Raw genomic sequence first — 12,511 nt, 5'->3', positions numbered from 1 at the left:
TGTGTGGTGGCTGTGGTGTGTGTGTGTGTGTGTGTGGTTGGGGGGGGGGGGGGGGGGGGGTTGTCATGCCTAATTTGACAGTAGGTTTAACAAAATATGAAATATCAAACAAGACCATTACAGACCATAAATGCTATAATGAGCATAGAGGACATTAACTAATATTATAGTAAAACTACACCCAGTTCATAGCTCTTCACACTGAAACTATGTAAGGGTGTGTGCAGCCATGTTTATTAAAATGAAGTTAATCACTATTAGTAAAAGGTGGAGTAATACTTAGTGCACAGGAAAAAAATAAACAAGTTTACTGAGGATACATAAAAAGCAACTCATTCCATCTCCTTCTCAAATAAACTGCATACACAAGTTAAATATGCAAAAACACAACTAACACGCTGAGGCTTGGACATTTACTTTCGGTCTTTTAACAATCTAAGAAGTTCGCAGCCATTAACAGTTCCAGTGCAATCTCGGGGGCAATGGGGAATTCAGGAATCTCCGTGGAGCTGTTGGTGTATCGCACTTTATAGGTGAAGTACATGCACACTTTGGAGAGGACGTGAGATGGGATCTCTCTGAAATTGACCTCATTTGTCTCATTTTCCGCAAACTGGCCTAGAGGGACAAAAAAAGAATAATAATTTAGTACAAGCTGAACATGCTGTACATTTTATAATTAACACATCAATCCTGTTCATAGTAACAAAATAAGGTTTTTCAGAAAATTCTGCATTTTTATGGGTTGAAAATGGATCAACACGCCATCTGCTGTTGAAAATCAGCCATGGCCAAGACAACCAATCAGGACTCTATCTACATCATGCTGTTCACTCTTGAAAAGAAAAAAAGGCTTTTTTGTGTATCCCTCACTGCATGCCCAGCTCCTTGATCACTTTTTAGAATTCAGTAGTATTCCAAAACGTAGGAAATCCAGAAATAATTGATAATTGGACACAGGGCATTGATGTAGTGCTATACTGATCCAAGTATGCTGTGCTAGTGCTACATATTTTGTTTGTCTCTTAAAGACCTTGTATTGCATACACCTTCAGTTTCCTATCTACTAATTGTGTACAAATGCAAATGAGAAGAAAAACTGGTAGGTGGTCATACTAACAGACTGCACAATAAAGACATTAACCATTTCCCTTTCACTAGTGTTACTTCAAGATGATTCTGTTTCATCTTTATATTTTTTTAAATGAAAAAGGTTAAGTATTCTTTTCACATAATGGGTCACTCCGTGTCAAATCAGATAAGTTGCTGCACCGTCTTAGATTTTGTTCCTTGTCTATACCATGAATGGGTCCCAAAACCAAGGCCTGTCAAATATTTATGTTTAAATCCTACACCTTCATATTATTTTCAGCTTTTAAAATCAGTTTCACAGAACTGAATTTCGCAGAAATTCACATTATCTGAGAAGCAATGTTTGGACATTAATATAATGAAAAGTCTTATTCAGGTAGCTCATACTTTGTAAGGTGGAAGACAAACATGTTCTCAGTATGACTGGACCATTAAAGGTTTGTACAGCATTCCCATTGATTTTCTACAAGGCCCTTGACTTGGAGGAATTTATTTGCACACTATATTTGATTAACTTTGTACCAATATTTGAGCTTTCCAAATAGAATGAGCTTGACAATTTGAAGGATTAAACAAGGGGAGGTTAATTTTCATAGGATTAAAATGGTATGCAAGTAGCTAGTAGGCACTTGAAAAACTATGTGAAAGTAGCTCAGTGTATGAGCAATTGTGTGCAAAGTGCCAGTGTTCTACCATAGCTAGACAAATATATTAAGTAATTGTTTCGCCTCGGGTCCAAGAATGAAAACGCATAGCTATACCAAAGATCCTTAATAACAACCGTATCTGGCTATACAATGTAACCAAGTAAGTGTAACTAGGTGAAACATGAATGAAACATGGTACATCATTGCCACTTTATATACGAAATGACTAAACTATTCCCATAGTTCCTACTAGCTGGCCCACATGCCATGTTTGTCCAATGAACATTACCAAAAAATGCAATCACACCCTGTTTTATCCTTAAAGGTACATTATGCAGGTTTAGGTATTTCTGCCTACTGTAGAGCTCCCTCTAGAGTCACCATATATTTGTATTTTACTGTTCTGTTCTGTTACTGTTCTTATTCTACTGTTGTAAACTAGTTCGACATTGGAATTAAACTAAAATACTTTACAAGTCTTTGGGACCTAAATATTAGGTAGACAAATTTGAGCAAAATCTAAGATGGTGCAGCAAGCATTTTCCTGGATTTTGTCTGATTTGACATGGAATGGTCCATTTGAAAAATTGTAAGAGATTTCTAACTTCTGGAGTGATAAGATGTGAAAACTCAAGGTTTGAGGAATAATAATAATCATAGTAATAATAATAATAGCTGTACTTTGATCATGATATTCCATGAAACCAATATATTGCTAAAAAGTGGCAAGACCATGAGGGTAATTAAAAAAAAAAAAAGGATCACAAAAATAGATTTTGAGTATGGGTATCAATTTACAGTCTAATAGAGAATGCTGTGCAGATCCTTATTCTATGAGGGATCAACAGACTCAAGCCAAATATGTCTCACACTGCTGAGAGACATGAGACAAGAGAAACTAATCTATTCTTATTTGCATCAGAGCAAGTTGGATGGTCGACACTAGAGAGAAGGTTGTGCAGATCAAAGGGTCAAAGGGATGCCTAAAAATGAATAGTCAATTTCAACATCAGATAGGCACTCACCAGGTCCGCTCAGCATAGCCTTAATTGTCCCAGAAGTTAAGGCATGTTCTCTTTTGACTATGAACTCATGGCCATCTGAAGAGATCAGCTTCACATACATGGCATCTGGGCCTTCACAGCCACCGTAGGTTTTCTCTTCGCCATCTGTATGACAGTCATAGACAGCCCTGATTAGTGTTTGTATATGTAATAAAAATGTATTTTATATACATGACTAGACTAATTACTGCTGCAACAGAAGTTGGCACATTGTTGGCATTATGATCGAATTGTCCACCTCACGATACTAACCCATGACTAGTTGACTTCCAGACAGGGTTTCTTCCTGAAACGGGACACAGGACAACTGATTAAACAATGATATGGTGAATTAGGTTTATTGCTCATGCTCCATGATTTTAATCACTCACTGTAACAATGAACATAACGCTAGGCATTGTGCCAATATGTCAATATAGTTCCATCAATTGCCATATCACACTCATCAATACGACACTCATTAAATCATGTATGTATATTTATATTGTATTTTAAGGAGAGAGAGAGAACAACGAGCAGTCAGAGTTATAGATTGCTATTGCCCATCTAACGAGTTTTACCGGAGAGACATTGTGGTTATTACGCTTGCTCGCTGGCTAACCTAATTTCAGAGTAGCCTCACTTTTGTAGCATTCTCTATGCTACCGAGTCATGGTACTTTCTAAGTGATTAACCAACTACATGCGCATCAATCAAAATGAACACTATCACGGTATCGTAGTCATGTACGGTAACTACAGGTTTTATTCCACGACCAACGGATCAACCTTTTGGTATGACTTGCTAACGTTAGCTTTATAGGCTCTCGACAGCTGTTCCCTGTAACTAGCAAGAAGGCTAACACGTAAGCTAGCCTGCTAATGAGATGCGAGGCAATATGTCAGCATCCATTAGAAGTAAAAACGAACCGATGCTTAGGAATTCCTATGAATACTCTGAACCCACAGCATATTTTAAGGTAATGTGTAACAATCGTGTATATCATAACCCTAATTATTTGTAACAAACAGGAACGCTCACCACGACAGTCAGCGGCGGAAGTTTGGCAAACCTCCTGTCTTGCTTTTTGTTGGGATTTTAATTGCGACTGAAAGACAATTTAGTAAAGTATTGCCACCAGGTGGTTCGGAGTATAATAGCAGTCCGGTGTACTAGAAATCCAGAAGAGATGATAGAAGGCCAGGGGTCTCCAACCTTTTTGGGGATGAGGGCTACCGGAAGAACTCGAAATCATATGGAGGGCTACCTGAAGCGAACAGCCCCTCACAACCTTTTATGCGAGGGCAACCCTCCTAAATAGTGGGTGATTTACAATGTCAAATTATCAATAGGCTTGTGCTGTAGGCCCATGCCTTTATATATTTTAAACAACTGTATTTTCATCTGATTCTTCAATATTTTAATATCAATATGCAACACTACCAACATCTTGTTCAGTTTGTTCATTTCAAAGTTTGCATGGGGAACCTAATATTTTTTTTAAAAACAACAACAACAACAACAAAATGTGCAACTAATAATTTAGGTTAGCTACATTTTTAAGGCATTACTCACCATTAAGAATTTTGAGGCTGTTTAAGTTCTGATTTCAGTGGACAACTGTTTTTTTTGTTTTGTTTTTTTACATTTCAATAGCAATCACCAGCACCACCTTCCCTAACTTATGAAGACGCCTTTTATAGTTATTGCACGTCTCCATGATGACAACATGTTGCGCCCGGTAGGTTAATTGGATCATGGCATAGCCTACTGTACATGCCACACGATTTCCAGCGCTATACGGAGGAGAAAAGGCCCGTGCGCTACAGTAAAGCAAACGTTTTTCAGTCCTTGAACAATCATGCACGAACCGTATGGGACAAACACAGAATGGGCACAGAACTTTCGCGAAGACATGCTTCCATTTGCTACACCAGACGAGCGAGCTTGTTTTTTCTGCATGTGTGCGAGCAGCATGTAGGCTATATGCGCTCCACTTCCGTTGTCGATTGAATGGGAAAGGTATCAAAGGCTAAAAGTTAACCAGCTAGGTCATCATATAGGCATTTATTTCTCCGAAATGTTTTATTTCCAGTGTCAGCCAACGCATGACTATTCAAAGCAGGTTGAATGTTGAAAACTGTTGCAGGTTTGTGAAAAAAGGAACACGGGAAAGTTGACAGAGTTCACGATGCGTCTGACGTAGCCTGGACCTGGCCTGCTCGACTGTGATGTCACAATGAAATAAATTATCCAAAGTTCTCCTCAGCAATATTTCATTCAGTTGATCGCACATTGATTACAGGGAAGCCCATTTCTGAAAATGCTCTGGTCGAATTGAGACATACCTGATCTATAAAGAATTGTATTCTTTATAGATCAGTGAGATGAAGGTAAATCTCAGCTAGCCATATCCATTACTGGGAATTATTTATTATAGATAATAATAATAATAGAAATAACAACATGTCATTTAGAAAGTGTCTTTCAGTGATAAAAAAGCTTGCTATTTAATATCTAGAAAATGGCGAATTCCAGTGAAAGACTGGTTGCTGAGGAGCAAAGTGCCACACATGATGACGGTAAGGCTTTATACCCCCTTCATTCTGTTTTGTAACACGAAATGTAGCCTACGTGTTGCAATATCAAAATGAATTTGTAACCTGGAACCCAAATTTGTATTGTTCTGTCTGTATAGCTCCGCTAACACCTCCCTCACCCTCTGCGGAGCAAAAGATGGTGAAAGTCCACACCGTGAGGCTGCCTGAGGGTTTGTCAGTCTGTACCTACTTAAAGGACATGGAGAAAGAGTATGTGTCTCATTTTGTCCTACCTGAAATAGTATTTTATAATTTAATCTGCAAAAGCACTCAAATGACATATTGTACCTCTTCTGTAGGCAATGGACAGCTATTTCTCAAGGAACCATTGGCCCTGTGAGTGACTAATCTTTTTAAAATATGTTACCAAAAATAATTTTACATACCTAGAAATATGATTACAAGGAATTACCAGTGAAATGAAAACGCATAAAATGCAATGTGAATATGTCAAACATGTGTTGATAGGGTAGACATAGTGGTTGCTAAGTTAAATAAAGTGGTTGCTATGAAGGTTGCCATGGTGATTATGTTAGTTGCTTGGGCAGTTGCTAGGTTGACATGACAGTGGTTGTTTGGTTGTTGCTAGGGTGATTGATATGGTTGCTAGGGTGCTGCTAAGGTAGACATGGTGGTTGCTATGCTGGGTGCTATGTTGGTTGCTATGTTTACAGTATGGTAGTGGTTGCTAAGGTAATTAAGATTGTTGCTAGGGTGTTGCTAGGGCTATCACAGTGTTTACTATGCTATTTAAAGTGATTGCCTTTGTGGTTGCTATGTTGACATTATGATAATGGCTGCTAGGTTGACATTATAATGGTGGTTGTCAGGTTTGTAGCACGGTTGCCAGGGTGTTGCTAGAGTGATCAGTAATTTCAACACAATATAACAAATGTTACAAAAATGACAAAAGAATAGCAGCCATGTCCTTTAGAAGACCTATTTTATAAAAATGTAATGAAGTTTGTACATAAAGTGTTGAGAACAGTGGTGCTAATCTGAGAATGGTTGTCATTGTCATTGTTCTCAATACAATATTTCAATACAATATTTTCAATATTTTCATGCACTGCAATTAGTTTCAGAGGTCAACAGGTCATGCAGAACAACCTGATTTATTGTCCTTGTTCAAAATAGGTTACAAGGGTCGCGGTCCTCAAAGTATGCAAAAGCATAGTACAGGTGGTGTCCTTGAGTGCCATCAAGGTTGTTATTCCAGCTGTTATGAGACTGGCAATACGAGACCCAGAGACTCCACTGGCGTCAGGTGCAGTGGACGAACCTGAAGAGCCTAGCAGTGAGACACCAGTCAGATGTGCGTCGTCATCATCATCGTCAATCATGTACATCGAGGATGAAAAAGATGTGATGATTCTTAAGCATGGTAACCTGGTGGATATTGTTCCAAAGAATGACACTAGCAGGCTGCCTTCATGGTGTGTAATTGCCCTCAAAGAGACGCCTGTTGTTGAGTTGTCACCAAAGAGGTAGGTTTATGAAAGAATGTAATAATGTCAGTATATATGATACAAAATATGATACTATGACTTTAATATAGTGTATACAGTGTGATTAAGTGTTTTCCTCTGTCTGGAAGGTCTTGCTCATCTGTTGGAGCTGCTTCATTCAGTGGACTCCTGAAAGCTAATTATGGGATATCCGTGGCGAGCATCCGGAACTCTGTTCAGAACAATCTGAGCAAATTAGATGGAGTCGGCCCTGCAGCCAACTCGAACCACTTGAACCATGCCATCGTTAGAGAGGTCGTTGACATGGTCAATTTCAACATTGCCAAGGCCTGCAAGATGCCGAATGGCGCCAAGGAGACCAAGAGCCATGAGTTGGTTCACATTGTGACTTCTCTGATTGATGCTCATGCCATTTCTGAGACAGGCACCATTTTGGCTGTGGAGGAAAATGAAGAGCTGGACACAGCCTTAGAGTGCACTACTGGAGAAGCTATGACTGCTGTTATCAGTGCCGCAGAAACATGTTTTGATGGAAACAAGAAGGCAAAGTCACTGCTGGCGTCGATGAAAAGTGCTCTTAGAATCTTGACTGACAAAAGCACTTCTGTTGAAGATACTCAGCTATGTCTAATAGAGGAAAAGCCTTCAGTAAGCGATAAAGAGATTGCCAGCCAAAAGGCTAACCAGGCTCACAGAGAGATAGTGCAGAAACTTAGCTGTGAAGACTTCCATAGCCAGGCAACAAAGGCCGTCAGAGACGTTCTCAGTGCTGAGATCCGGCCACAAAGCAGTGCGGTACCAAACGATGGTCTGCCTTCTCCCACCCCATCTGTCCAAAGCACTGCCTCTCTGATTGTTGATGCTTTTGTGGCTGACATCATGTCAGCAGTTAGGGCCACTCAAAGCTCGCCCATGTGTGAGAAAGAGGGGGGATCGGCTGCTCAGGGTGGAGACCGTCCACACTTCCTAAAGAACCAGAGAGTCGTAGTCACCGGAGGGCTTTATCACAAAGTGCGCGCCATGCTTTGGCACTTTTTCAAGAAGCTGAGTGGAACCTCTTCTGTTCACCAGAGTGAGAAAGTGATGGAGAAGAAGTCGGGAGTGATGGAGGATGCTCACAGCTCCCATGACTCTGTGAAAACAGTGCCCTCCGTTGTTAGTGAGTCCGAGCTGAGGCTCCTTGCTCAAAGTGACCAAGCCCTTGCCGCTGTGAGGGTGTGCCATATGACCCAGAACGAGCTGGACTCTTGCACCATAGATGTTTTGAATAATGTGGCTTTTTCATACCTGCCCAAGTATTCACGAGAACGGGTTTTGAATACACCTGTTCAAGAGTTTGTGGACGGCATCCTCTCCGAAATCGACAACTGGTCATCATCCGGCTCATCACCAACTGACGACACCAAATGTGATGAGCAATTGTCTGGCAGGCCAGCAAGCGCATCTCTTCCATGCCTCTCAAACCTAGGCAGTGAAAAGTGTAAGAGAAGAGCTCTCAAGGCAGCGAGTGATGTGATGCTTACGACAGTTAGTGGCTGCATTTCTTTGCGCCCATGCTCGCCTGATGGCCCAATGCTCAACAAAGATTTGTCCGAAAATCTGCCAGTGGGCTCCAGATGCCAGCTGGAACATGAACAGACCACTCCAGATGTGAATTCTGCAGCCAAACGCATCGTTGATCAGTTCGTAAATGGCATGAGGACTTGTCTTGAGACCCTGCAGTGTGACAATGGGACTCCAAAAGGAGGTTGTTTCACAGGTGTTTCAACAATTTTCCAAAGTGTGGAAGACACCGTGAGAGAGTTTTTCGCCCATGCATCATGCAAGGGCAAAGGCCAAGTTGAACAGCTTGAGGCCCAATCCCTGTGTTCCGAGGTCTCTGCGCACTGTAAGCGTCAAAGTGAGGGCTGCAATGGCTGTGCAAAAGCAGTGACGCGAAAGATGTTGATGCTCTTCACGGCAAAGTCAGTTCCAGCTGACTCTTCCAGCTCTGCTGTAGCATCCGTCGCAGATAGCATTATTCTTGAGCTAGAAACCCAACTGGCCTGTTCTGGCACACGTGATTCTGGTGAGTCCAGCCTTGTGAAATCTGAAATGGCAGACAAACTCTCCAGCGATGAGTTCCACGCTACCGTGACTAGGGAAGTGAGCCAGGTGCTGCTTAAATTAGCGCAAAGTTTTACTGGACCTGTGATGTTGGACAACCCTCTAGGCTTCTCTCCTGATTCCGCTTCCATCGCATCCAGCCTCGTGGGAACCGTTCTAGATGGAGTCCGATGCCTGATGAACTCCCCAGCCCAAGATGCTCTGACTCAAGATTTGAAAGTGTGGTCCGCCACACGTGATATGTACGGTCGCTTGCAGTTGAATCTCAGAGATTTCTTTACGAAGCTGTCAAGCCGCCAAAGGAAGGCTGTGCATTCTGCTTCAGCTAAGGAAGCTATCGGCCAAGTCTTGCTTTGCATTCAGGAGGAGCTCGCAAACTCAAGCAAGTTCCAAAGTTCTGACGACAACGTCAAGGAGATAACGGTCGTCATTGATTCACTGATTGAAGATGTTGGGATGGTGGACCGTCACACTGACCTGGACCAGGATAGGCCCCTCTCCTCCTTATCTGGTACCTCAGAAGGAAGCTGGTCAAACTGGAGTGAGGAGAGCCTTCCTGAAGAGTCTGTGGTCATACCAGAGGTCTCCACTGCAGCCCCCATGGCAGCAGACACATTGGTGGCTGTGAACATTGACCTTAGCGATTTGCCTCAAGATGAGGCCTCTGCGTGTGTACCGCACGTAACCGTAGTGAGCGCTGTGAACAGCATCACCTCGACGCTCGGCTTGCAAAATGAGGAGAGCTCCAGCAGGCCGCCCTCTCAGGGTCATCTGACCTCAGTGTGGAAGAGATTAGAAAAGGCTCTCTCCCAGGGACATATTCAGTCCTCTCAGGACCTGATTGAGGACGTTTACCAGATTCTCCTGAAGGGTAGACAAACTGTTGCTGCTGCAAAGTCTGCCTCCGACTCTGCTCTTGTTGCCATGAAACAGGCCCAGGATGTACCTCAAGGAGCCATGGTTAGCCAGATCATAGGCATGTTCGCACAGGAGTGTGTGAGGGATTTATTTCTGCCTTGCTTCAAATTGCCCTCGTCATGGAAGTCAGGTGTAAGGGCCCCCCTGAGGTCGGCCGCTGCCTCAGTGTCCTGTCCAGGTGGCCTAAGCTCCATGGCCAGAAACGGAGAGGACCGCGCCGCGGAATCACCGTCTAAGATTCTGGCAGAGGTACTGCAGGTTGCCATGAATGCGATGGTCGCTGACGTCATGAATATACTCTCCCTGGCAACGCGTTCGCCCATGGATATGGAAGCTTTTCTGAAGGAGTCTGGTTTACCCGGTTACGATGTTGCCTTCAACACACCAGATTTAGGACTCCTGGACGACAAGAGACGTGCAGACAGTCAGGAAGGTTCTACAGACTACTCCAGCCTTGTGTCTGTGCTCATGATCCGCCTGCTGTCAAAGCTACAAAATGAGGATTCACTCTCTGACGATATGCTGGATCAATGCAGAGAACTTATCAACAAGGTGCTCTCTGAGCTCACAGCAGCACTTGGTGTCTCCAAAACTGACTTTTGCCCTGCTGGTGTGAACATTTGCAAAGTATTCAAAGTTATCTACAATAACCTCCTGAGTAAATATGGATCAAAGAACAGTGTCCTGTTGGCCTTGGAGATAAAGGACCCCTCAGTAGAGAAGATTGTTGTGAGATCTTTGATCAGCGAGATTACGACTGATGTGACAAATGATAATGACGCTACACCTAAGAAAGACAAGAGAGGGAGTGGATGCTTTCAGTTCCTTCCAAATATGAAGAAGATTAAGTCTTGTCTGAAGGTAAAATTGACCTTTTTACATTATGTTAAAACACTGTTATGATATGCGACACGCTCAAGATTTGTATAAATACTGATTGACTGCTCTGCCTCTCCGATGATCAGAGAAACAAGTCAGGCAGCCAAAAAAAGGCCAACGCAGATGGAGCTACAGCAATCAGCATCACTGACAATATTGCCGGTAAGTGTACATTACACACACAGGCTCGTGTCCAAGTGGGAGCATCACATGTCCAAAATGTGAATCTATTCTAATTCATAATTAATATTTTGTATTGTGTGATCAAAGTAGTAATCTTTTTTTAAATCATAAATTCATAAATTCATCAAGTCACCTTTTCCAACCTGCCTCTTGTTCAGTTTCCCCAGAGTCCTTTGCCTGTTTGGTCTCATTGGATGAGGAGCCATGCATCCCCATTGGCTCACCTGAGAAGAGACGCTCTCTCTTCACCCGCATCAGATCTTTCTTTAAGAGGAGGTCTTCTGCGGTCTCGCCAGTGTAGCTCAAGTAACAACTTGAATGGCCTCAGCTGTGGCGCAACTGGCTGGGGCACCTGCACTGTACGCCGGTGACCTGGGTTCGATTCCTGCCCTGCGGTCCTTTCCGGATATCACCCCTGCTCTCTCTCCCATTCACTTCCTGTCACCCTTCATTTCAAAAGGCCCCAAAATCTTTAATCTAAATTTAACTTTTTGAACCTCTGTTATTTTTTGCTCCTGTGCGTCCCCATTGGCTCACCTGAGAAGAGATGTTCTCTCTTCTCCCGCATCAGATCTTTCTTTAAGAGGAGGTCCTCTGCGGTCTCGCCAGTGCAGCACAAGTAACAACTTGAACCAACCAAACGGAAAAACTTGAATTTGAATTTATTCTTTTAGAACCTCTGCTATTTTTTGCTCCTGTGCGGCCCCATTGGATGAGGAGCCATGCTCCGCCTCTGGCTCTCCTGAGAGGAGATGCTCTCTTCACCCGCATCTTTAAGAGGAGGTCCCATGTGGTCTTGCCAGTGCAGCTCAAATAGACAAACAAAAAACTTTAATTTAATTTTATTCTTTTACTTTTTGAAGCTCTGTTATTTTTTGCTCCTGTGCGGCCCCATTGGCTCACCTGAGAAGAGATGCTCTCTCTTCACCCGCATCAGATCTTTCTTTAAGAGGAGGTCCTCTGCGGTCTCGCCAGTGCAGCACAAGTAACAACTTGAACGGACCAAATGGAAAAACTTAGTTATTTTGCGCTCCTGTGCGGCCCCATTGGATGAGGAGCCATGCTCCGCCTCTGGCTCTCCTGAGAGGAGATGCTCTCTCTTCACCCGCATCTTTAAGAGGAGGTCCTCTGCGGTCTCGCCAGTGCAGCTCAAGTAGCAACTTGAACCAACCAAATGGAACAACTTGAATTTAAATGTATTCTTTTACTTTTTGAACCTCTGTTATTTTGTGCTCCTGTGCGGCCCCATTGGATAAGGAGCCATGCTCCGCCTCTGGCTCTCCTGAGAGGAGATGCTCTCTCTTCACCCGCATCTTTAAGAGGAGGTCCTCTGCGGTCTCGCCAGTGCAGCTCAAGTAGCAACTTGAACCAACCAAGTGGAACAACTTGAATTTAAATGTATTCTTTTACTTACTTTGATAGTAGATATTGACAGGAAGTGAATGGAAGGGAGAGCAGGGGTAGGAACCAGAAAGGAACATGGGCCAGGAATTGAACCCGGGTCACCGGCGTGCGGTGCAGGTGCCCCAGCCAGTTGCGCCACAGCTGGGGCCCTGCATCTGATCTTTCTTTCT

The 12,511-nt window shown here is 43.0% G+C and overlaps 1 protein-coding gene across 1 annotated transcript; it reads right to left on the bottom strand.

Annotated features, from left to right (window-relative positions):
- Positions 1 to 212: 212 nt before the first annotated feature.
- eloca (elongin C paralog a) lies at positions 213 to 3,923 on the bottom strand. The gene is made up of 4 exons (XM_062521363.1): positions 3,824 to 3,923; positions 3,056 to 3,089; positions 2,765 to 2,908; positions 213 to 618 (listed from the first exon to the last, which is right to left on the bottom strand). Exons 2-4 carry the CDS (start codon positions 3,057 to 3,059, stop codon positions 428 to 430), a joined length of 339 nt encoding a protein of 112 aa, XP_062377347.1. The 5' UTR covers positions 3,060 to 3,089; positions 3,824 to 3,923; the 3' UTR covers positions 213 to 427.
- Between the last annotated feature and the right edge of the window lie 8,588 nt (positions 3,924 to 12,511).

This window comes from Sardina pilchardus, chromosome 19 (assembly GCF_963854185.1).
Source record: "Sardina pilchardus chromosome 19, fSarPil1.1, whole genome shotgun sequence".
Taxonomy (NCBI): domain Eukaryota; kingdom Metazoa; phylum Chordata; class Actinopteri; order Clupeiformes; family Clupeidae; genus Sardina; species Sardina pilchardus.
This window is presented reverse-complemented; position numbering and strand designations above follow the sequence as displayed.

What these genes read in the sequence shown, in the direction of transcription:
- eloca (XM_062521363.1), bottom strand. An exon ending in GGCTATGCTGAGCGGACCTG is followed by an intron (nt 619 to 2,764) that starts GTGAGTGCCTAT and finishes TTGTCCCTCTAG; the next exon opens with GCCAGTTTGCGGAAAATGAG.